Source organism: Sabethes cyaneus, chromosome 3 (genome assembly GCF_943734655.1).
Source record: "Sabethes cyaneus chromosome 3, idSabCyanKW18_F2, whole genome shotgun sequence".
Lineage (NCBI taxonomy): Eukaryota > Metazoa > Arthropoda > Insecta > Diptera > Culicidae > Sabethes > Sabethes cyaneus.
The window spans coordinates 249,065,389-249,092,082 of NC_071355.1; the positions used below are offsets into that span (position 1 = coordinate 249,065,389).

Sequence of the window (26,694 nt, forward strand, 5' to 3'; positions counted from 1 at the left end):
GGATGTCTCTGTGATATTAATGAGATAAGTCTTTATTTTTAACTGTCGCTGCAATTAAGTTATTCAGTGCAAACGTTACTCAAATGTTTCATTCAGCATAAAATTTATTAATTTTAATAGCCATTTTAAGTTGAATGGATAATGTTGGTGTGGTTGCATATGGATTCGCAGAGTTTGTAAAGATGTAAAGTTGTAAAGTTGGATTTTCATACATTTTTAGACCTCAGTTCTCGCGTAACATGTGAAAAGGTTTATGTACAAATGAGAAATTGGATTCGTGTCTCCTCTCTTACGCTTATCACGGCAACATAAATGCATTCCAATGAAATGTTTTTTTAATTAATAACTAGCCAATAACGCCAGTTTAAGTGCATTTGTATCATCACGATAAGTGGAAGAGAGGAAACACTAAGAGAATTTCTCATTTACACATAGTCCTTTTTACATGTTGAGTTCCCATAAACTTACACAAGTCCTTTTTACATGTTGAGTTCCCATAAACTTCTCAAATCAGTTAATTTACAACAATATTCGAATAAGGCTGAAAACCCCTTACCTCTGAATAAGACAAATTAAAACGTAGAAAGAAAGCAGAAAAGAGAACTGAAGAAGAAAGATGCAAGAAATGGAGAAGAGAGAGGAGATAAATGGAGAGCGTCAGACTAAAGAAACTCAATTAAATAATGGTCAAGTAGAGTATGTTGCTGCTTCGTCGTAATTGCCTATTTCCGTCCTATCCAATACAAATTATTAAAAATATCTGCATTTTTATGGCACACAATGCAAAACTAGTTATTCCCTAATATTTTAATTTGTTGTCTATCATACGCGATCAATCAAAGTGAGCTGAGATCTATTGAAATGCTTTTTATCATTAAAGAAGTCCTACCAGCCAAATTTCCTACGTTTTTTCGTGCGACGAAGAAGAAAATGTTGACTAATCGTTTTAATTTCCGTCATTCATAAATGAAAATTTCTCACGCAAGGCATTGTCGTTATTCTACAGCCAGGAAAACTTGCCTGACCGGCAGAAACTTTGCAAAATAACGTTTGTCATGCCGTCCTACACAAATACATGCGCGTTAGCTTCGTAAACATTGTTGTGATTTTTAGTTCGGACGATGAAAAATTTCGATGGACGGATTTTAAAACGGTACGACAAATTTAAGAAATAAAGTCAGTTGAGTAATTTCAATAATATGCTTTAATAATCGGTTTTCAGTGATTTCAAAGTTCATGGAACAAAAGGTAAGTGTGTTTTAGTCAAATCAGTACAAGAACTTTTGGAGTATTCATTAAATCCATCCAACAAATGATGAAAATTAGAATGGCTTTACTTACTACGACGAGAATTAGAAATAAACCCTAACTCAATAACTCGCATCATTAACGACAAGGTCGTCAGAATCCATTTATGGCAATCAGCATGGCACCAAACATCACCCATCCCTTCGCTTCTTCAGTATACCAACATGCTCCCATCGACTCGGGAAACCATAACAAAAATATAAAATTAGTACCAAATACTAAGATTACTGACCAATTAATATTCATCACTATATTTTCACTTTTTCGCCGCCGGTTTATCATTCATTTTTTTCAGCCGTTTCAGTCGTCAAATCACTCGCGAAACTTAACTTGAGGCACAAAAAACTTTAATTTAGCACCCGAACAGTTATTTAGAGAGATATTATAATCATTTTGCCCAAATTGTTCACTTGAAAACTTCCATTCGTTTCGATTGCAATTCCGAATCCGCGACCGTCGTTGTTGTACGTTGCCAAGGGAACGGACGTTTATATGGAGTGATGCCAACGTAAACATTAAACTGATAATATAATTCACCGTACACAACATTTTAGGTGATAGAATTACTGTCGGATCTAGTTCAACAGCGAAAATAGATACGTGATTCTACGTTTCATAATTGTTCATAACAGATTAACAGAACAGATTGGGGGAGGCATTCCGTGGATTAAACCAAGCTGTAATCGAAGGGGGGCGCTGTAGCCGCAAGGTTACCGAGTCTGCCTTGTCAAGCGAGTGGTCGTGAGTTCGAATCTTAGTAGAATCAGGCCATTCGATGTTAAGTGACTTTAGCATGGGTTTTTTATTCTCGGGCCCCTCTTGTCTCCGTACTTCCTGCCTCTAGAGTTAGATTGGTTGAAAAGTAGGACGAAGCGCAAATTTCGTTTCATTTATTGTTGCACCGCCTTCGATTAACATCGTACAGGCTGAATATCTTAAATTAAGTTTAGTTTGATCTTATTCTATTCGAGAAAACTGTTCTCGTCGAATCAAAGTCGATGTAATCTCCAATTTTGTTGAATACGCAGAGGGAACAATCCCACGGGTTATAGTGGCCATAACACGTGCGAGAGCGATTATGGCTTCCGTCCATTATGGCAAACATACCTTGTGGCATCCGTCTGTATGGCTCCCGTCCATTATGGCAAACTTACATTATGGCCTTCGTCTATATGGCATTCGTACGGTTGGTAACCGTCCGTATGGCTATCGTATTTATGGCTCTCGACCGGCCACCTTTGGCATATATGTTCGTTGCCATAAGAGAATCAAATCAGAAGGGGGTTGACAAAAGACGCCGTTAAGGTTACCGTCCGTGAGAGGCGCGGGTTCGTCTTCTGAGACTCTTGGGTTCACACAGTTGGTCTTCGACGCATTTATCTTTTGCTCGATCCTCCTAAACTCCGTTTTCAGTTTGGCGTAGATAGGATGCGTAGTCGCAAAGTTCCCGGCTATATCCAAGTCATTCGTAAGTAAAGAACGTTTTGAAAAACTCTGAAATTTATAGCATATAATCTGTCTCGCCTGTAGTGTTTGGACATTTTACCGGCATAAAAAATCAATGCTGGACACTTTCCGGACCTCTAGTCAGCCATAACTGTGTAATAACAAGGACAAGAACTGCAAGAATAATGCTTTCTTTTTGTTTAACACAGAGCTGAATCTGAATCTGAAATCATTGAAACGCCTACAGGTGATCGTGCATGAAAGTATGAAACGTGAGATTTCTCGTGAACAGTGTCTTTGGGAATGCTTTTTGATATAAAAAGTTAATTTTTTGAGAAGAACCGTTAATTCCCTAAAAAGTGAGATACGAAATTTATTATCTCATACATTCGAGATTGGATGTTTTTGGCAAAGTTGTAGGAAATATTAATACAGACAACATTGTTAAAGTTCCCTCCAGGTATTGTCACAGTTCTCCAGGTACCGGGAACAGGGGCACTACGTGCAAGATGGCTCGACCAGGTCGATAGGGATTTGCGAGTTCTGAGATGACGGAAACCAGCGACGAGTGACCCAAGTTCGAATTGAATGGAGACGAAACACCACGAATGCTTGAAACAATACGAGCCACCCCGGCCCTATGCTGCTGATCAATTATTATGTGTTCACAGTGTTCTAGAAAGTGATTTATCTTGCTAAAACCCACGTTAATGCGGAATATTTTTATACGTTATTTTCTTCATTTTCCGAGAAATTGAGCTTTTTTGGTGAAAAATAATACTTTTTTGAGATCTGATATTTCTCAAAAAAAAGTTCAATATCTCGGAAAATTAAAAAAATAACATATGATAATGTTCCACAAAACGTAGGTTTTAACAAGGTAAAAAACTTTCTGGAACACTGTAAACACATAAATGTTGATCAAAATAAGTTAGGGTCCAAAAACTGTTTTTAAGGGGTTGTCCACGAATAACGCTTCATAGCGGTGTGGTGTCTTTGACAAAGTTGTAAGAATTGATATTTACCATGAATTTGCCGAAAATACCTAACCTGTATCTCGAATATACGGTAAATTTGACACCGTATCTCACTTTTAATATAATCAATCACCCAAAGGTTGCTGTCAGAAGAAGGGGCTTTTTATACCAAGAAACATTTCCAAAGACACTATACGCGTAAATTCAGCGTAAGTTTCAGCGTAGTCTCATGCGATTGTCTATTTTGCTGTTTGGATAGGCCATTGCAATTTATTTTTAAAGTTTTTGTCTCCCCCCTCCCCCCTTGAACATTGGCTTGTAAAATCGGGGGGCAAAAAAATTATTTCTTGGATATGAGTTAAATTTGTTTTATAAAATCAATTGTCTGTGGGCTCTATAGCTTGAAAAACTCGAAAAATGAGTGTACGAGTTGAGTTAACGCTTCTAGCACAAAATAGAAATGGGAATTCAAACAGTGAAATTTCCGAAAATGTATGTATGTATGGGGGTAGCCACCATCACCTCAAGGGTTTCCCATTGTATGCATGTAGAATTACTGAAGAATCGAGTTTATCTACGTAGCAACCTAGCAACTTCATGTCAATGCTGTTCGTGAAGGACCAAAAGGGGTTGGGTGGATCTATAAGCAATGTCGCTTATATGATTCCACGGGATATAAGACACTCCTTCCAGCATAGACTACCGGTTTCTAGATACATAACTTCGCCGTGCAAGCTTATGGAATGGAATAGATAGAGTTGCATCATTTGAGTTTACATGAGTGCTTCCATTATAATTTAATTTTTTCTTCTGGTATCCATGAGCATGATTTAAACTTTCTTCGGCCCGAGTTTTCACTGTACAGTAGGAGGAGCTTGCTCCATGAGCTAAAACGAAACAAATCATTAAAATAACTTATGTTAAGATTACCTACTAAGAAGGTCGTGTGGCTCAGCCGTCATCCAAACCCGCAGTTTTGAGATCAGGCAGCCGGGAACCATCAATCATCGCACCTCCTAGCTTGGCTACTCAATAGAGCATTACCGGGTAAGGCCACGTGGAGGCGCTAGGTAGGGGCTTGGGATGGCTGGAGCTATGTTGGACGCTTCCTCGTTTGCCTTCCCCATTTCATACCCAGCAGTGAAATTTCCGAAAATCAGCCAAAAAAATTTCCTTTCATTTTTGTCTTTTTTCGTAGATTTTTTTAAAAGTAAGAATAGATTTGGTTTTCACGTTTAAATTTTAGGTAAAAATGGCTGAAATCTATTTATTTTTGCTCGATCAAAAAATTCTCTTCGTTTTTTTTCGCCCCCCCCCCCCCCCCCTTCAGCACTCCAACATCGGAGGGACAAAACCTTTTCAAAATATTTGTAATGGCCTAAATTGGTTCTTCAGATTCGTTGAGAAATGCAGAGAATGCCGAACATTTGGTAGCCAGTTAAAAATATCATCCAATGCCATAGTTCTAATATTCGCAAACCTCTCATGCTTAAAATTCTAGTTTTATTATGAACTTTGGCTAATTAGCTTTCTATTCACCTGTGGATTTCTGCTATTGACTTTCTGTGATTTTCACTACTTAGAATCCGAATCTGTGTTTTTAAGAGCATTCTTATATAATCCTATTTATATTCAACCCATTTGTGTAGCTATAAATAACTAGAGGTGTGCAATTACTTTCATTATTTATTATCAAAATGTTAATTCTGTTGTTATTACTCTCAGTGATCATCGTGATTCATCGTCAACACATGTAACGATGCGTGTGAATTGCAGTGACAGGTTCTTAAACAGTAGCTACAAATTATCAAGCATCGACAGCAAACGTTACGTTATAATTTATCCCAATACATCCTGCTCCCATTGAATTTATATTCCTAGAAGTGGCTGTCAATCTCGCCGCGCGAATTACAATGAGAATGCTAACAGCTATAGTCGCGATCGTGGCCAAGCCGCCCTCATTCTACGAATCATTTATCACCCCAGCAGGCAGAAATAAACGGACGCTACCGGAAAGCTTCCAGCAGTGTTTTTTAATATATCCACTCATTCTTTTGAAGTGTTATAACAATAATAATAAGAATAACATCATCGCTCGCAGCTTCTTGTTTCGTTTTCTATAAAATTTCAAATGCACTCTTCATGACGCGATAGCAGTACCTCAACAGAATTTAATCCGACTGGAACGGTTGAAGCAAGCGGACGGACGTCGAGAACCGACGTTTTTGAATCAGTTTATTACAATGTCAAGAAAGCAAGTGTTCCTGGCTGTGGTGGCCTGCTGGCTAGCTGTCGTTCTCGCACAGGATGGAATCAAAGGCTGGCGAAAAGGAGGCGGTCAGGTCGTACAGATGATCAGCTTCAATCAAACCGAACCGATGAAGGATGATCGCCCAAGCGGAAACATGATGATCGATCTCACCCGCGGCAATGGTTCCCAAAGCGCGCTGGATAAATTCATGAATAAGACGAAAAGTCAAATTCCGACGGGTGTCTGTTTCGAAGAAGTGCCCACCGCAAGCTTACTGCATCCGAATACCAAAGTAGTTCCAGCTGGGAATGGCGTAAGCGGATGACTAAGCCGGTAAATGGCAATGACATCTAATCTATTTTTGTTTGTTTGTTTTTTATTTTTTCGATAGTCAGATCCATCGCTAAGTCGAATTCAGGTTTGCTGTAAAGGTTACGAACGAAACGTTCATAATTTCCGCAAATGTGATCCCGTCTGTGAGGAACCTTGCGTCAACAGTTTGTGCGTTGGTCCGAACACCTGTTCTTGCTATCCGGACTTTGTGAAGAACCAGCAGGGAAAATGTGTGCCGACCTGTCCGATCGGTTGCGATAACGGTGATTGTGATTTGGGGCTACAAATCTGCGTCTGCAAGGATGGTTACGAATTGGATGAAACGCATAAGTTTTGCGTTCACAGATGCACTGGAGGCTGCGGAGCAGGTCGATGCGTAGGAGTGGAAAGATGTGAATGTGACGAAGGGTACGGCCTGGACGAGGATGGAAAGTGTGTTCCAAAGTGCGAACGGGGCTGTACCGGTGGTGACTGTGTTGCCCCCGGAGTTTGCCAGTGTCGGCGTGGGTACGAAGAAACCGAAAATGGGTGCGAACCGGTGTGTTCAAAGTTAGTAGGAGTTGATGGTTGTGACAAAATTGTAGGTTTTTAACGTTGCATATTTCTTTTTTCCGCAGTGGATGTTTCAATGCAATTTGTACAGCACCCGAAACTTGCACCTGCAAGCCAGGCTACGCCGCAACAGCATCATCGAACAAATGCGAACCAACTTGCGATAAACCCTGCCTGAATGGAGACTGCACCGGAGCCAATACATGCACTTGCCATCGGGGTTACATCTTGGATGAGACCAATCAATTCAAGTATGTTGATGTAATAATCTAGTTGACATATAGAATGGAAATGTAATCACATATTTTACTTCAGATGCCTTGCCCACTGCCCCAACGGATGCCCGAACGGCGTCTGCTCTGGACCGAACATGTGCTTGTGCAATGCCGGCTTCATCAAGGACCGCAGCCTGAAGGGAAGTCAAGCCTGTATCAAGCGCGTCTAGAAATCTGCTGCTGTGTGTATCCAGCATGCGACCATATACTGCGTAATAATCTGTACCCATGACACTGTGACGTAAATTGCGAAATATACTGAAAAGACGATAAGAATTTCATAATTTGTTACCGAGAAAGGCCATCTGGAGAAGTGAAAGTTGGAAACTGGCAATCGTTGGCTCATTCCTTTTCGTTGAAACAAATTCAAAACTTTAATTCAGTTGTTCAAATTATAATCAGTTTCGGCTAGTAGAGCTATCATTCACCAAAGCCGCCGATGGCGGCAATCAGTTACTCTACCGCAGACCACACAGTTAGCACTACTTATCAGAACACAGTTTCGTTTTCAGCTCAGATCAGCCTACATGGGTGGGAAAAATTGCGATAGTTCACTATCAAAACGGCTCGTGTATGAAAAACGTTCACTGTACATACACACTGTATATTGTGAAATCATCATCAACAAAATCAGCCAAGAAACATGTGCAGTGGCACAGAACAAAATGCGACACATAAATAATGTTCTTGCTGCTGCTTACTGTTTCGATTGAATGAACACACGCAGTTCTGCTGAACGATCAGATCAGTCAGTCAGGCAGCTTGCAACATACACACTCCTCCTCCTCGCAAAAGGCAGTTTACTATCGATCATAAAACGGAACAGTTTTGTTTTTTGATGGTTTTCGAATTTTGAGCAGTTGCGGTCAATGAGAGCTTGTAATCTAAGAACCACATCACGTGGAAAATCGAATGGATTACAAATTGGTAAGTGTTGCTTTGGAACCTCAAAATTTTACAATTCATCGATGATTAATGATAAGTTGGCTTGAAATTCCTTATTAGCAAATCAGTGAAGGTATATCATGTGTTTAATATATTTGAGGCACGCCAATTTCAATTCGGTGTTGTTAAAACCGCTACGAGGCGTATTCACAGGGCTTATGTAAGCCGTTGGGCATGCCGGACGTGAGGCGCAATGGATAGAAGGCATGCTGCCAAAAGACGCAATAGACGCAATAGTTTCTCATTTCTAACTTTTCACTACTCACTGCTCACTACTCACTGCTCACTACTCACTGCTCACTACTCACTGCTCACTACTCACTGCTCACTACTCACTGCTCACTACTCACTGCTCACTAATCACTACTCCCTACTCATTACTCACTACTCACTACTCCCTACTCATTACTCACTACTCACTATTAGCTACTCACTACTCACTACTCACTAGTCACCACTCACTACTCACTACTTACTCCTCACTACTTATTGCTCACTACTGACTACTCACCTCACCTCAAAAGTCACTACTCACTAGTCATTACTCACTACTCACTACTCACTACTCATTACTCACTACTCACGACTCCCTACTCATTACTCACTACTCACTATTAGCTACTCACTACTCACTACTCACTAGTCACCACTGACTACTCACTACTCACTAGTCACCACTGACTACTCACTACTCACTACTCACTACTCACTACTCACTACTCACTACTCACTACTCACTACTCACTACTCACTACTCACTACTCACTACTCACTACTCACTACTCACTACTCACTACTCACTACTCACTACTCACTACTCACTACTCACTACTCACTACTCACTACTCACTACTCACTACTCACTACTCACTACTCACTACTCACTACTCACTACTCACTACTCACTACTCACTACTCACTACTCACTACTCACTACTCACTACTCACTACTCACTACTCACTACTCACTACTCACTACTCACTACTCACTACTCACTACTCACTACTCACTACTCACTACTCACTACTCCCTACTCACTACTCACTATTCGGATTTACATCCGCCCAGTTAGCTTCGAGGTACGATGCTGGTCTAATAAGCCGGTCGTCGTACGTTCGAATCTCGGTTGGGCGGTGCTGCTAGAGCACTGATGGCCAAACTGCGGCTCTTGAATATGGTCCTTGTGGCTCGTGGACTGATTTGATGGATGGTGTACGGGACCAGTAGGTCAAATTTATTAGTCATTCCGAGTCGCGAACCTACTGAGGAGATCTAATTTGGCTAACATCACGCCTCTACCGTAGCCACCTCTGTGCTAGAGTCAGTAGGATCGTTGCACTAACCCCGTAATTGCCATGTACTCTAATAACCAGCTGCATAGTCTGTTGATAAAGAAGGGTCAAGTCTTAGAAAGACGTTTAAGCCCAAGGCTTAGCTTTTTTCAATTCTCATTTAATACCTAATACCTAAAGTATAGTTTCAAACCCAATTTCAACTTTGATTTTAGGGCCAACTTTACAATTTTAAAACCGATTTCAAATCCAGTTTCAAGACCAATTTGAAACCAATTTATATTCATTTCCAATTTTAAGCTATAGATGGTGGGAAACTCCAAAGAAAAGTCGAAAAATTATGTTCTGTCACATGGAAATTTTGTGAAATATATTATTCTAGTTTGTACATTTTTCATTTTTATTGATAACATTTTTTGTTGTTGCGTTTTTTTCCTGAATATTCACCTAGAATCAAACAACGTACAGCAAAAAAACGGAACAAACGAAAAAGAACACTGAAACCGTAACAAAACTGAACAAATGGGATACGGCTAGAGGAAAAACGCGAGAGGGAATGCGAAGAAAATCTGGCATAAAAAAGAAGAAAAACTAACACGAAAAACTGAAAAATGAAATCATGAGAAATAGGAAAACGGGACGTTAAAATAGAAGAAAGCGGAAAAGAAGAAAGAGAAAGAGAGAAAAAGGGGAAACTAAACAAAAAAGAAGACACTGTACAGAAAAGAGGGCGAACGATAAATAAAAGAAGAACAATAAGCGAAAAGAAGGAATTCCGATAAGGAAAAACAGGACAGAAAAGGAGAAAAAACGAAGATGAAGAAAAACGGGTTGGAAAGAAAAATTGAGACACGAGAATAAAAAAGAAAAAAAAATGCAAAAAAAATCGAAACGGAAAGGAAACGGGATAAAACAGAAAAGACGAACGAAAGAAGAACGAAACAGACAAAAACGAAAAATCGAAAAGAAGTAAACCGGACACAAATCAAAGCAAGAAAAGAGTAAAAACGGGCTTGAAAATGAGGAAAACGAAAGAAAAAAGACGAAAAACGAAACAGAAGAAAATCAGGACTGAAAATGGTGCAAAACAGGAAAACAGGACAAGAAGAAGAAAGTAGAGAAAGAGGAAATAGCGGACATAAAAAAAAGAAAAGCTAGTGAGAAAAGGAGGGAAAACGAAACAAATAAATGGGAGCCGGGACAGACAAGGTGGGAAAACGTGAAAGGAAAAGAGTGAAGAAGAAGAAGGGGAAAACGGAACAGAAAATAAGAGAAACCAAATGAGAAAAGAGGAATAACGAGAGAGGAAAAAACAAGTAGAGGTAACAAGAAAAACGGAAAAAAAGTCAAAAGGGATATAAAACAAAAACGATGGGACAAAATAGATAGAGCATGGTACAAACAGGAAACTAAAAACTGACGTTACATTTATGATAAAAAACAAGAGAAAACAGTGCATCCAAAAGAGGAAAAACGGAATAGACGAAGACGAAAAACGAGAAGGAAAGAGATAAAGAAAAAGACGACGACGGGAAACGAAAAAGAGAGGACGAAAAAGACGAAAAATCGGAAAGAAAATCACAAAGACTGAGTAAAAAACAACAGGAAAACAGCACCGAAAATAAAAAAAAGGGTCAGGAAAAGAAAAACAGGAAAAAACTCAAAGAAATAAAATAAAATAAAACGGAAGAGAAAAAGACGAAAAATGGAAGATAAAAAAGGAAACCCGCCAGGAAGGGGACAAGGGAGCCTAAAACAGTTTAAAATAGGAAACGACGAACAGTTTACAAGACGAAGATGAAAAATGAAAAGGAAAGGGGTTAAAAAGAGTTAGAAAAAAATTCGAAAACTGAAAATGAAAAACGGAAAAGGGCAGAGTAAAGCAGAAAAACGAGAAAGAAAATAATTGAAAAACAAGAAGAAAACCAGGACTGAGAATTCGAAAAAATGGGACAGTAAACGAAGACCCTCCGATTACTCGATTTTCCAGGCCAGCAGATTCTTTTGAAAGATCGGGTGACCCACCTTTTGTTGATGTCTGGGCGCACTAGTGGTTGTTCTTGATGTTCATTTTATATTTTTATCATTTTTTGACAAGGTTTTTCTAATCTCAAGTTTTTAGTCTTGACCTTGAAATGTGGTCATACATATATATTAATATTTTTTGAAACGATGGTTCTACAATTGATGAAGGGACGGTTTCCGCTCTTCCCCTCCTTCGCCAAAAATTTTCATTTCTTTCCCCTCCCGTCCCTTCATCAATTGTAGAACCATCGTTTCAAAAAATATTAAGGTTTTTTCATTCGTTATTTAATTTATTCACTAGTTATAATATCTGATTTTTGATTTTTAATTTTTGATTTTTCGATTTTTTATATGCTTTTAACCATTTGGTCATTTACCACGCGATTTTGATTTTTGAAACTCATGAAATAATTGATACCTTCATATTTCCTCTTTCCTATTATCTCAAATCAGCATTCCTCGTATTTCACCAACTTTTAATCGGTGAGAAGGGAGGATTCCTACCTTCTTATCTGGCATCCTGCCTGCACTCAAAGTCAAACATTCTCATCAGTCGCAGCCAGCCACGGAGTGTAAAGACAATCCGAGCTTCATTAAAATAATTTTTATTGCTACCAGCGATAGATTTCGCACCACATGCCGTGCCGCCGTGCCGACAAGTGCGAGATGGTGCGCACGATCGATTGCGTACGGCACGTGCATGGAATAACAGAAAACCAATGCTGAAGCGTTTATTGTTCCGGCCAATAACCGCCTCAGCAGCGTTATTGTCTGCGCGCCATTTTTGGGGTCGGCGTCATCCACTTTAAACCGAAGAACACACATAAAAATGAAGAAATGGTCGAAATGCTCTCCACACCGTGCTAGGGTTGATGAAATTCATCAAATCATTAATTTAGTTCTTAAAAGAAAAAGGTTGATTTCAAGCACTGAAGTTTACTGCAGCAACAGATGTGACCATCCCTATTATAATTATTCACTGCTTTACATTTCATTGCCTTGTACGGGTTGTTCCGTTCTGTTTAAATTCTTTAACAGTTTACAGCTCGTTCAATATCTGTCTCTCTTTTTTTATTGTTTCTCCTTTCAATTTCTAGATTACAAAGTCCCTAAGATTGAGTGGCTTGACAGGCTGCGCTACGCTTGAGTTCTGTAAATTGATAACTTTCGACACATCGTCATAGCTCACATACTGTACTCACTCATAAACAACGGACGCCGGTCGTGTAGCATAATCGTTTCCACTTGTTGAGAGTTCTGGCATTGTTCTGGTGGTGGACAGCAGCAGGGGCGAGCATCACACATTTCCTCTGCTGGGTGGGCCCTGGAGAGCTCACAGCACAGCAACGCCACTGGAATAATAAACGAACGCACTCCTCCATACCGGACGGAAGGGAAACGGATAGTCCGATCGATTTGGAACCGCGGCGCCTTGTCTTGTGGCTCGATCGGACGATTCAGTCAGAACCGAATCAACGACCGGGTCCGGTAGACACACAGGAACAACTATTCCCGTATGATTGGTGCAAAAGTGCAAAACTTGTTAGTCAGACTGTGCAAGTGATCTAGTGAACTAGAACAGAAGGTGAAGTGTTAATTGAATCTGAAGAAGAATCGCTACTTTTATTGGTGCTAATAACAATAACGATAATCGTACAGAATGCTATACCTGAAGATAATCGTCGTGGGACTTTGCTCTGTACTTATGTGGGAAACAGTTTGTGCTGCAGCGCCGTGCTCCAATACTACAGTGTAAATATCAAAATTTTATCAAAATTTTACCATTGCCAAAATCATGCCTCTCAATTCGTGGTAATGTGACATAATCTGTGGGAAAGTTTCGTGCGTCTTTGCATATCTCAATGCATTTCGTATTCCGGAAGTTCAAGTAGTCATTCTGCTATTTATTCTACTATGAAACTTTTACTTTGGTTGTGTGCTGACGTAGGAACCGTTCTATACTATACCATTCTGATTCAAACTTCGATCACTTAAGTTATGCTGAAACTTTCTTCAAAGAAAATGGTTCAGTGAATTTATTTATTTTCGTGGAAAAATTTAAAGTATGAGGACAAAATGATAATTTACATTGAAAAACACTAAAAAACTGCAGTTCGGTTTGAATTCAAACTTCGAACACTTTCATGGTCGACATTCAAAGGTCGAATATTTTAGTCTCAGACATCGAACACTTGTATTACTTTGATATGTATTAATGTTTTTAGTGTCGTTCAACTTATATAAGCGAAATTTTAACCTAACCACTGTCTTATTAAATCCACCTAACAGTATGATTTAAAATTTTCAAGCAATAATTAGTCTCAATCCATACTTCTGTAGGTAATTGCTAATATTTTCAAACTCCATGTATCACATCTAAAGCAAGTTAACTTTGCACAGCTTTACAATGCAGACAATTCGTTTTCCCAAAAGAAAACCCGGAAAAACCTGATATTATTCGTGGCTGTTCGAAGTTTGAATCACTCTTCAAAACGTTATTCAAACTTTGAACACTTTAATTTATCTAATATCTTTGAAGTAATACATGAAATATTACATTTTAACTATGATTTAGTATATACATATCTTGCACTTACCTAATAATCGCGAAGTGGGAAGGTAAACATTCTAAAATTGGTAAGATAATGCAAACGAAAAAACAGCTACTTTTGAACGAAACGCTAAGAGTAATGCGACCCAAGTTAAAATCTGAGTTCTTACTTTTTTCCAGCGCCTGCTGATTTCTTACAAGGAGTCCTACAGCTCAATGTCATACCTCACCGAAAAAGGGAACATTCCAACGAACACTGTGGTGTACAATAAGCATAATATTTTATCATATTAGCGATATTAACGAGCATTTTATTTTGAAGGGTTCGACAACAACGACGACAACAACAACAAGACAACGAGCATAGTTATGCAATAGTGACAATCATGAAATGGACTAGATATTTTCGATAACATTAACGACCATAGAGCGTCGAAAATATGCTAATAATATTACTTTTTCACCATAACCTTAAATTTTTGTCATAAAAGATTTAAAATAGCTAGTACCACAGCCATTAGTGCAACTAGAATATTTCCCTGGGAGGGCCTTAGAGAGTGCCTTTTAAAAAAAAATCACTATGTATGAAAATACCGATCAGCAGTTACTATCTGCATAAGTATAATGTTCTCAGCATGAATATTTTATTTATACTAGCTGATTGCCCGATCTCATTCGAGGCCTCTTTGTCACTCAGTGCATGAAACAAAACCCTTTTTTTTTTTCATTTGAATATGACTACTCCCATTGTCACTTCCTCTCACGTTGTCCTCCAACCACATGTTAATCTGTCTACTTCTTGGTAATCTCTGTAAATCGACACAAAGCTTTTTTACGTTTTAGAACCCTTTTCAGAAGTAAAACAATTTGTATAGCTACTAACGTTCCAAATGGAAGAGCAACGCACCCCTTTACTCATTTGAACCTTTCTCCCCCCTTGTAAGGGACGGTCTTCCTCTTTTGTCAACTCCCCGGCGGAAAAGAATCATGCCAGAAGACATGTGTTTGACAAACAACGATGAAAAACAGCCCAGAATTCCGGAGCTATGGTGGAACATACATTCATACTCACGTTTCTCGTCCCCCTACATGACAGTTCCTCCCCAGTCAGCGCCCCCTTCTGTCACGTAGCTAATTATGCATCGGTTTGCTCTATGAAATCTATGCTCTGGACACCTAAATTTTACAATAAAACAAATTTGCTAGAAGTTTAATCTATGAAACAATTGTATATCATTTATGTGTGTATTGTTAATAATTATCAAACAAAATAAACATTACTTATTTGGTCTGCATGAAAAATTGGTGAACTTTGGAGTTTACCCTTGCCATGAGGGTCAGTGCAGACTTGTTGACAACCAATTTAGCTGCGTTTGTCCAAGATTTTCGAAATTTATCTATAGTTGTTGCTTGTTGTTTGTGCTGGGACAGCTCTCTCTTCACCAAAGCCCAATACCACTTTATGGGGCGTAACTCTGGACAGTTAGGTGGATTCGCCTCTTTCGGTGGACTCCATTAGCATCAAACCATTCCAAAACATCTTTGGCGTAGTGATAGGATGCCAAATCAGGCCAAAACAGCGAGGGTACATCATGGCTGTGTAGGAACAGTAGCAATCGTTTCTGCAGGCATTCTTCACGGTATATTTCCTTGTTAACCGTTCCCATAGTGATGTAACTTTTGCTTGTTCGACCACAGCTGCATATGGCCTGCCATACTAAATATTTTTTGGGGAACTTGGCTTTCTTCTTTGTCCTAAAATGTTCTGCAACGCCATTCCGTTTCATGGCATTGTAAAAAGACATACCAGGAAGTTTAAAGTCTTCTAGGACATACGTTTCATCGTCCATTATAACGCATGGAAACTTCGTTAAATATTTGCCATAAAGCTTAGGTGCGCGTGTTTTGGCCGTCGTATTTTGCTCATCATTACGGTTTGGCACAGTCCTCACTTTGAAAGACTTCATGCCTTGTCGTTGCTTAGAAGTGTGCACGAATGTTGGCGACATTTTTATTTTACGAGCAATAGTATATATAGAAAGATCTGGTCTCCTCCGTAATATTTGTTATACCTTCGCATCCTTGTGGTGGTTCCTCAGATCCGTTTTTGTTCCACTTCTCTTCTCCCTAGCTGTTGTCAAGCGAGTATCGAACGATTTTAAAACACTGTGAACAGTGCTTGGAGGAAATCCAAGTTTTTTGGCAAGTTTTCTTAATGAGAGATCCGGATTTTCATTGCGACCGTACACAATTGCTTTTCGCACCGGCTCTTCTTTCGACTGTGTGTGTTTAGGGTTGTGCAAATTTTGTCGCGAACAAGGCTTCGACAGTCTGGCGAAGCTTGTCTCCGCCGTCGCGAAGTTTTTGGCTATGATATCAAAGTCGTCTGCAAAGCCTAGGAATTGGCTACGCTTGGAGAAAATCGTGCCTCTCGTTTCGGTGCCCGCTTTTCGGATCATCCCCTCAAGAGCAATGTTGAACAGCATGCGGGATAGGCCATCACCTTGTCTCGACCCTCGCCGCGTCTCCAAAGAACTCGAGAATGTCCCCGAGATGCGCACGGTCGCGTCAGTTTATCCGGTTTGCAGTAGTGGGCACCGCTAACCGAAAATTTAGCGTCGCTAACCGCTAATTCGCTAACCGAAAAAGTTAGCTCGCTAATCGCTAAACGCTAATCGATAAGCTCAGATTAGCGAAAATTTCGCTAATCGATAATCGCTAAATCTGAATTATCCAAAAACATTTTTGTTTTGAGCATATACTATATATAGCGCAAATAATTGTCGACAATTCATAATTTTTGGACATAATATATATGCAGAAAAAATTAACTGTTTTTAGTATTTTTTCTTGCGATTACCCAGCCAACTGGTAATGAACCCACCTATTTACCGCCAATTGGAATTGATTGTGTACATAAATAATTTGACAGGAGTATCAATTGATTTTTAGCAGTTGCGACGGAAACAAACAAGCAACTACACCCGATGCTTTGTTCGTACTGCCAGATGCAGCCCGGAGTGAAGAAGTTGGATATCGTGAGGCACTTCGTGTCCGCCGGATATAGCCGTTCCGGCACATACAACATCCTCTCCCTGCTAGAGAATGGTTAAGTGCAGTAGAAACAAAACACTGAGTGCATTTAGTTCTAAAACAGACACTGATGAAGCCTGCAAGTCGTAGGCGAAATACGTATCTGTCGCGAAAAATATAGATAGTATAATTTCAGATATCGTATTCTACTAAGACGCTCCAAAAACTTCAGACATTACGCCCCACCAAGAAGGTAAGCGATGGCGTCAAATATATCTCCCACAGAAAGTTCCCAAAGAATGTCCTTCTGTAACTGTCGACCAGCGAGAAGCGAATGTTCAAGCTGCTGTTCTTTCTTTCGGAGCTTGTGGCGAACGGGGATATATGCAATATGAAGTGCATGCTGGAAGTTACCGCCTGTAGAACGTGGTTTTCTGGCCGCCTCGGCCTCGGCCTAATGTGCCAAAAGATCAATGGAGGAGATGTACCGGTTAAGGATAATCATTGTACTAAATACCGTCAACCCTTCCGGTGTCCCCCAGATGCAAACAATAAAACATTTTCATTGTTTCATCGGCCATGACTAAGGTTCCGGCTAACTGCCGTCAAGCCGACCGACAGGGCATCGAATCATTTGTTGTACAAGGCTTAATAAAAATAGCATTTAAGGAAACCTTTTGTAGTTCTTTTCATCTTCCTTGAAGAAGCTTTAAAAATAAAAAGGAGAGTAACTAAAAATTTGTTACGATTTTAGTTTGACTGCATACGCCATTTCCCAAAGAAGTTGTTTTAACCGTGGTCCGTATTTTGTTTATTTTTGAAATCAAATTTCGATTCAATTAGAACTCGTTTAAATTCGACTTGTCTGGAAAAAATGAGTGGACCTCTCGATATACATGATACTCCCTCTGTCATTCACCAGACAGTAATACTATTATTTTAGTGATTCAACCGCATACAAACTTGTTGATTTGTGACATTATTTCTGACCAATGCAATATTCAAATGGCGAGGTAAAGTTTGAATGATTTCGCAATTTTCATGCAGCTTTAGCGATTTAGCGGTTAGCGATTTCAAGGGTTTATTTTTAGCGAAGCTAACGGTTTCGCTAACGTATTCCAAATTTAGCGAAAACGCTAACTCGCTAACCAGAATTTAGCGCCGCTAACAAGCGATTTAGCGAATTAGCGAAATTGTGCCCAACACTGCCGGTTTGTTTTTTTCGATTACTCAAAAACGGTGCAACTTAGAGACCATTTCCAAACTACGTGACGAATGTATCGTAAGCTGCTTTGAAATCAATAAAGATATGATGCGTGGACACGTTTTACTCCCGACATTACTGCAAGATCTGTCGGATGATAAAAATGTGGTCTGTAGTTGCGCGAGCTCCTTGAATCCTGCATAATAATTCCTTACGAAATTATGTGCTATCGGTGATAGCCGGTTTAACAGGATCTGGGATAGTATCACCTATAGGCAGCGTTTATCAGCGTTCGAGCCGACCACCCATTCTGTAGATGGGACAAATCACTCCTTCCATCCATTTCTCCGGTAGCTTCTCCTTGGAAACCCCCAAATCTTGCAAACAACCCAGTGTACAGCCAATGTTTCTCGGCCATGTTTATAAAGCTTTGAGGATAAACGGTCCCTACCAGCGTCTTTGTTGGTCGTCAGCAACCCGATTTCTCGTTTGATTTCTTGAAGATCAGGTGCGGGAACATTACTATCTTCCATGGGCACTCCTAAGTTAACTTCCGTTTCGACTCCTTTTGCAACTTCGCCATTGAGGTGTTCATCGTAGAACTGCTTCCAACTGTCGACCACCTCGCACTCTCTTCTGATTAGATTCCCTCACTCAGTCTTGCGAAGCCCATACTCATGTGGTCTAATTTTCTCACACACGCGTTTTGAATTCTGACGAACGCGCCGGCATAATCATCCCTTTCAGGCTTTCGCTCTTATTTATTCATGCACTGCAACGAGTTTTTGCGAGTGTTTATTTAGCTAACAGCTATAGTCATTACCCTCGTTCTTCGTTGCAGCCCGATCTGCTGATACCGATTACTCGCGACGGCTCCCGCCCGTGAATAGAATCGAGGACGAAGATGAAGAAGAAAAGAAAAAGTTATGCAAAATTTGTATCCCAGTACACCACCAGCCTCACGGGCAGCGGATTGCTCAGGAAGACGATGTAAGGATGTATGTGTGTGAGAGTATGTGGGTAGCAGAATGTCTGCACACAGCAACGGCGGCTGTTTCTTTTACGCCTGCGTATACGAAAAGTTGTTCTAAGAGATAATAAAGTATCTCTTTCACCCTTTTACTCTTCAGGATCGTGATTACTTGGTTCCTTGCTCGTCGGTATTGACCCAAGCTCTCTCTACTACTCCCGCAACTACAAAGCTATTGTTATTCGTTTGGTTTTTGCGCGAAAAAATAAGGAAGGACATATTTTTGGGACCATATACACTGACTTTTTTCCTGTTTTCAAATTCCAATGGTAAAAATTTTTGGAGAGGGCCTGATCCTATAAGCACCCCCTCTAGCTAGGCCGGTGTTCACAGCCAAGGTGGTAAAAGAAATGGAAACAAGCCACTAGCAACTCTTCTATTTTCGGATAGCATAAAGCCCTATCTGTGGCACGTCAATAGTTCTATTAATGGATTTAGGGTAAAGAACCGGTTTTAAGCAGTCACTGGGTCACTGATTGTTTTACCTTATTACAAGCGACGGGTTGACTAAGTGGGGGATATCAGCATACTAATCTTCTGGCTACCTTTAGTTCTTCAAGCTGTTCCTATTGGAAGACACTATTGTTGAGCTAAACTTTTTATTTTTCGCTTTAAAAGTTAGAGCGATGGAATTAATTTTGATCAGACCGAACATATTTTCACCCCCAAGGTGCTTTTTTAAGCAGTCCTGAAATCTAAATTTTTATACGCCCCCATAAAAAATCCCTCGAACTTTTCCCCCTATTCAGTAAGTTCGCGTTCCTATCCGCGACCTACTAATCGACATCTGCATTAATATGCCATCTGTCTAAATTGTTTATCGGGGCATACGCTCACCGCACCGTTCGGCAAACGGTATTCGTCGTCTCTTTTATTCTCTAGTATTCTTATGGGAAACTGCGAGTTTGACGTCTCACTCGCTGTTCATAAGGATTACAGGAGAACAAAAGAGGCAAACATAGCAGTGCACACGGTCCGACTACAGGACAGTGTTGTCAAAGCAAATAACATTGAAACACATCGTTGCTTCATTAAATCACTGAGAAAATTTTCGAAAATTATTAAAAAATGTTGTTGTTGTTGTTGTTGTCTGTTGTTTTTAATAAAGAAAAATTAATTATGAACATACATTTCTCTTGAACCACGAGTTCACCATCGGAGGTTTCAGTTAATTTCAAACATATAATTCTTATTTCCAGAACCGAAACAGTGTCTTGGCAACACGATAGTTCATGAGTTACACTGCAGCTGCTGCTACTGAATTCAGAATTTATTTTCAGTTTTGTTATAAAATAATAAAACTTTCGGCTAGTGACAAAGCCTTAGATAATAGAAAAAAGATAGTGAATAATATGGTATGTGGCAATTGAGTGCTTGACTTTTAGAGTGGTTGTAATCAGTGCTGAAAAATGTGATGGATTGGTTAGTAGCGAGGTGGCGATTGCCTTCAGCAGCTGAAAAATGTACGTTTTTGGACAATTTTTAATTCATCATATTTCTGGTCGAAAACCCAGCAAATTGTGTTTATATGAATTAAATCTATTGTTAAATGATTTGTGAAGTCCTATCAAAAGATTTTGAAAATATGAATAAAAAAGTGCATTTTCGGCTCATTTATTTTCAACTGATTAAAATAGGTGACACTGCTTAACTCGTTCCTTACCCTAGATTATAAATCGTTTAATCTAAAATATTAGTCCCCAACGTAAATAAACAAAATCGCAATCGTTTGCTTATGAAAAAAGTAAACCTATTAAGCCACAGTTGGTTTAAAAAGCATCGTAACTCAGGCCTGTTCATTCACTCCACTCGACTAGATAAAGTTAGAGGTCATAATCTTGGGCGAAACTACTTTTACGTGCGGCTCATGATCATCGCAATATAAAGGGTGTCCGAGATTAAATTGCAACACAATCAATTCGCTCTAACTTTTGAACCGTTGGGTAAAATTAATTGAAATTTTGCATGAAGAAAGCTCAAAGTGCAGTTTAGTGACTCAATTAAAAAGCAGTGAAAACTAAAGCTGCAATAGCACATGATAATTTGACAAATCTATTAAACTAGCTAGTTCACAAGAATAGATTACGTGTTGTGAGAGGTGGGTTTTCTCTCACTATATGTAGTTCATATTTGGTCGGATCCATACATTTTTTTATTGGATCACAAATAAGGCAAAGTTTGAGAATGGTTTGTGGGACAATAAAAAGATATACGAACTTTCGGTTTGAACGATTTTATTTGTAAATCTTTCTTATATTACATCTTTCTTATTGATACTTTTTGTTACAGAAAATCAACATGATGGCTTTAAATGGCGTGTACCCATCCAAATCTCTCAAAAAATGCACTCAATTGACAACATCTTAACATAGAACAAGTTATCAGAAAGTTTTACACATCACCTACAAGATTTTATTAATATTTGAAAATCAAAATGAATATACAGGTACCCTATCGCTTACATAAAGGTTAAGAATGACCTGCGCCTTCGTCATCATAACGCTGGTCTGTTCTTTCGCTTCACTCGACGATTAGACTGAATCAGTTAAAGGTTTGCGCGAAATTATTGTTATGCGCGTTGCATGATCAAATGGTCCAATTAAGAAGTAATGACATTTAAAGCAGCAATGGCCCAAGATAATTCCTCAAATGTGCTAAACTAATTCACAAGAATAGATTACATGTTGCGAGAGGCGGCTTTCCTCTCGCTATAGTTCATGTTGTGGTAGATATAGACATTCATTTTGATTGGCAATAAGGCAAATAAGGCAAAATTTGAGAAACATGAAAGATTTTGCTCGTCCGTAGACTCATTCCGCATAAAACCGCAAGCATTCGCAAGCTCCAGAGTCCAGACCACATTTTTGTGGCAACAAATCAAAAACAAGACCATTGTATCTCGTTTGCCATATCTATATGCTGCTTATCAAACAAGTAGAAATAATTTTTTCAGTACCCATAATTTGTAACATTATAAAGTATTCCTTTAGGAACCAATCGAAGATTTGATAACATAGGTAAACCACATAACAATAACAGGCAAGTAACTTCCTCCTGGGTTCGAACACTGTTTGTTACCAAAAATGTATACTTAGTTCCCGTAACTATCCCGCTCAACTCCATCAATGGGTATGAGCGATCCTTAAACTGTGTACAGCAATCGGGGTCTGCCACAAAAGACGATAATTAAGACTGTCGCAGTGGCCTTTTAACTCAATGCCCTTCTGGCATACAATAAAAAATACTTAGCTTAGATACCAACTCCACTTGAGAGTGTGTATAATTTACAGGAGCACAAATTAGATTCCGGAAAACGTACATAACCTGTTACAAAATTCAAGAAAATGCTGTGAAATGTATTCAAATCATACAAAATGAATTGTTACTTTCGTAATTTTCAATTCCATCTTTAATCTTAAATTCTCTCGACATCGTTACAGCACCCTGGAATATGTACGCCGAAATGGCCGAAACGTGCTGGTTGCTCGCAACAAATGCTGCCGCGGCTACGTACGTCAGAAGCACAAATGCGTCCCGGTTTGTACACAGCCTTGCGAGAACTCCAAGTGTACCGGACCGAACTACTGCACCTGCAACGACGGCTACAGACAGCTGTCGAACTTCAGGTAAGACCGACCGAAACGTCACGAACAATATCCTGAAAAAAATATCCTCTCACATTTGCAGATGCATTCCCCATTGCGAAAGCTGTGACAATGGATTCTGCATCAGACCGGGGTTTTGCCAGTGCGACTCCGGCTACCAGCACGCGGAAAACGGTAGCTGTGTAGCGGAGTGTAACAACTGCGAAAACGGATACTGTTCGGAACCGAACGTTTGCCGTTGCCAGGAGGGTTACACTCTGGGAGGATCGGAGGATCTTCGAGTTTGTGAACCATTTTGCGACGATGGCTGCCCGAATGGTAAATGTACTGCTCCGAGTGAGTGTACCTGTCTGGAGGGTTTCATCCTAAACGAGAACGGCCAATGTGGACCCGTGCCGACTACCACGACTCCCGAACCTTGTGAACCTGGGTTCGAAGAAATTAACGAAGAATGTAGACCGATTTGTGACAGAGTTTGTGTAAACGGGGAATGTACGGCTCCAAATCAATGCACTTGTTATGCAGGATACTCAAACGAAAATTCAACGTACTTTGAGTGCCAACCGGTGTGTTCAAATGGGTGCTTGAACGGAGATTGTTTGGAACCGGGTAGATGTAACTGCCACAAGGGTTATGGGAAAATTGCCGACGAATGTATACCACTGTGCGATCGCTGTTCGCTGGGACACTGCGTCCGTCCGAATGAATGCGTCTGCGATCGTGGCTATGATCTGATCGACGGCGACTGCGTTCCAATTTGCGAGGAGGAATGCCGGAATGCGCGCTGCACCGGACCGAACTCGTGCACGTGTCTTCCGGGGTACAACTATACGGATATCAATTCACTGTTCGAGTGTCTGCCGGTTTGTGAAGATGAATGCCCGAACGGGGTTTGCGTGGCTCCCGAAACGTGTGAGTGTAATCCGGGTGAGTAATTGCCAATTCGAAATGTGTTAAATGAAAGCTAATTAATTTTTGATTTTTGTAGGATTCATCAAGGACGAAGAATCCTGTGTGGAACCTCTGGAGGTGTGCCGAGCCAGATGCATAAATGGCATCTGTGACAAAGAGGCGAAGTGCGTTTGTAACCGCGGTTACATTTTGAATATGATCGGATTGTGCGAAAAGACCTGTCCGGATGGTTGTATTCATGGGGAGTGTATCGGCGGGGAGTGTTTGTGTAACGAAAATTACCGGTTGTCGCTGACGAATTCCTCGGTGTGTGAGCCGATTTGTGATGATGACTACGAGTATGAAAACGGGTGCTACAATGGCCGGTGTGTTGAACCGAATGTTTGTCAGTGCGAGGTGGGGTACACTTTTATCGACGGAAGTCGAACGCGATGTCAATCGATTGTGGAGCTCCAACTGGAGAAGGAACGACAGCAGAAACAGCAGCTGTGTCTGCGGGAATGCCGCAACGGAGTGTGCGAACAAGGTTACTGTCAGTGTGAAACCGGTTACGTTAATCCGGAGAACCTGAATCATCGATGTGTTCCCCTATGTGATCCCATCTGCCGGAATGCAACCTGCGTTGAACCAGATCGCTGTGAATGTCATCAAGGTTACGAGTTTTACAATGACAGTGTTTCAGTTTGTTTCCATGAAGACGATGTTAGACGATTCCAGATTCAATTGAAGCAAGATCATTGTGAAGATAACTGCCGAAATGGGTTCTGTGAAGAAGGGAAGTGTGTTTGCCCGGTAGGGTTCGTTCCATCGGTGAATGATGAATTCAACTGTCAGCCATATTGTGAGAAACCTTGTCTTAACGGCGTTTGTGCTGGTAACAGTCGATGTAGGTGCTTCGAAGGGTACAAGAACGTAAATGATGGCAGTACCTGTGAACCAGATTGTGAACAAGAATGCCTCAACGGACACTGCGTTGGTCCCAATGAATGCGAATGTAATTCGGGATATGTTTTCGTCGAGGGTAGCAAGGTCGATTGTGAAAAAGCTCTTTCGAAACAGGAGCTGATCGCTAAAGAGAAACAAAAGACGTGCAAAGCCAAGTGTAAAAACGGCATTTGTGTAGAGGGGGTTTGTAAGTGTTCTGAAGGATACTATAATGCTGACAAATCGAAGATGACCTGCGAACCGTGGTGTGAACTAGGTTGTACGAATGGTCAGTGTGTAGATAGTGGGGTTTGTGTTTGTAACGAAGGTTATGAATTACAAAATAGCCACGACTGTAAACCAATTTGCACAGAAGATTGTGTGAACGGTTTTTGTGGAGCACCAGAAAGGTGTGATTGCTCTCCAGGATACAGAAGAACACTCGATGACATCATATGTAAGCCAGATTGCGGTGTTGGAGGATGCACGAATGGACACTGTGTGGCTCCTGATATTTGTGAATGCTTCGCAGGATATCAGCAAAATGAGGACGATTCAATCAAATGCGACTTAATTCCGGAGATAATTTACAAAGTCGATAGCCAAAGGTGAGCTTTATTATTTAAAACAGTTAAAAGAGCCTCTAAATTTACAGACCTTGTCCACTTTCAGCAACTCCCTGATGTACAACGTAGCCTACGTCAAGTACTTCATTCCACTGGCGGTGATAGCGACACTTATAACGGCGGCGATCGTGACGATGATCGTACTGCGCAACAAAAAGAAAGACTACCACGTCGGCAAACTTGGTAAAACCCGTCGGCCGGCCTGTGCCACTGGCCGCGAGATGCATTCTACCGTAGATTACAATGATTATAACCTGGTCGTTCTATTCCCTACAGAGACGAAGGAAAACTGTGTCTACTTTATGCCGCAACCGCCGGACTCGACGAAAGACGACGAGGACAGATTTAGTGTGTAATAGGTTGAAACGGCGAACGTGTAAATGAAAGTCATCGAGAGCAAATGTAAATATTAGTCCATAGATTATGGTAAATCTTTAGTAGTAATAAAAAAACGCACTGTTTTTAATTTATTCCGTGTAACAATCGATGCCATTTTGAGTACATTTAACGATGGCTTCACGAAAACTCCATTGTGTGAGTTTGATGTGTGAGATTGCTCAATTCGTCCTCGTAACCAATGGTCCTCGCCGACTCGTCCATCACAATCACCTCATTACCAACTGCAAGGTTCTTAGACTGCTCAAACCATGTACACATACGGATAATCACTGGCAGGTGTTTCTTCGCCCATCGTCAGTAGAATACACTAGTGATGAAACTATACCAACTTTCGGTAATTCCTGAGCACCGAAACACCCCGGTAGAACTACTCAGCAAAACAAAAACGATTTACCAATCGAACGAGGCGCTCCCATGCGCCACCCATGTGGGGCGTAATAGGTGGTTAGAATTACCAACTGTTCTCCCTCCTCGTACGTAAATGACCATGCTAGAGCTCAATTTTTTCCTTGAGCACCCAATTTGCTCTTTAGAAACACATTATCATTATTCGTACAGAATTCTCTCGGAGGTAATAATTCTTGATTCTGTGCCGGGCGAATACACTACCTTAATATGCACTGTCCCAATCGTGCGGCAGGTGAATAGGGTGACCAACAGTTTCACGCGGTATGTCGATCCTAGCATCGAAATAGCAAAATCCGACGTAGATGAATGCTCGAACGAAGAAGGTGAAGCGCAGCTGCCGAAATAGGGATATGACTGGCAGTCTTTGAGCAACCTTTACCATGCGATATCAGACGCAGTCCTACGTAATCTACTAGATCATGGTCCTCGCAATTAAAAAAACGACGTCGAGAACTTAAAGTTAAGCACGGTAGTCTCCTGCTACTTGCAGCAGAAACCATAAAGCTTAGTTGGTCAAAGGAAAGTTGATCAAGACTAACGGGATTATTGCTTTAACTTAGCACATATTGGATAATTTATAGATGTAAACTCGTTGAA

General features: G+C 40.3%; 1 protein-coding gene across 1 annotated transcript; it reads left to right on the forward strand.

The window, feature by feature from the left end:
- Positions 1–5,931: 5,931 nt before the first annotated feature.
- Positions 5,932–25,757, forward strand: LOC128741045 (fibrillin-2-like). Its single transcript, XM_053836623.1, has 10 exons — positions 5,932–6,295; positions 6,374–6,864; positions 6,933–7,118; positions 7,183–7,306; positions 19,035–19,075; positions 22,664–22,849; positions 22,911–23,755; positions 23,817–25,272; positions 25,337–25,473; positions 25,567–25,757. Exons 1-10 carry the CDS (start codon positions 5,975–5,977, stop codon positions 25,644–25,646), a joined length of 3,867 nt encoding a protein of 1,288 aa, XP_053692598.1. The 5' UTR covers positions 5,932–5,974; the 3' UTR covers positions 25,647–25,757.
- The last annotated feature ends 937 nt before the right edge of the window (positions 25,758–26,694 follow it).

Coding starts and splice junctions, on each gene's coding strand:
- LOC128741045 (XM_053836623.1), top strand. CDS start 5,975: ATGTCAAGAAAGCAAGTGTTCCTGGCTGTGGTGGCCTGCTGGCTAGCT. Junction 7,119..7,182: donor GATGAGACCAATCAATTCAA/GTATGTTGATGT, acceptor ATTTTACTTCAG/ATGCCTTGCCCACTGCCCCA. Junction 25,273..25,336: donor TACAAAGTCGATAGCCAAAG/GTGAGCTTTATT, acceptor GTCCACTTTCAG/CAACTCCCTGATGTACAACG.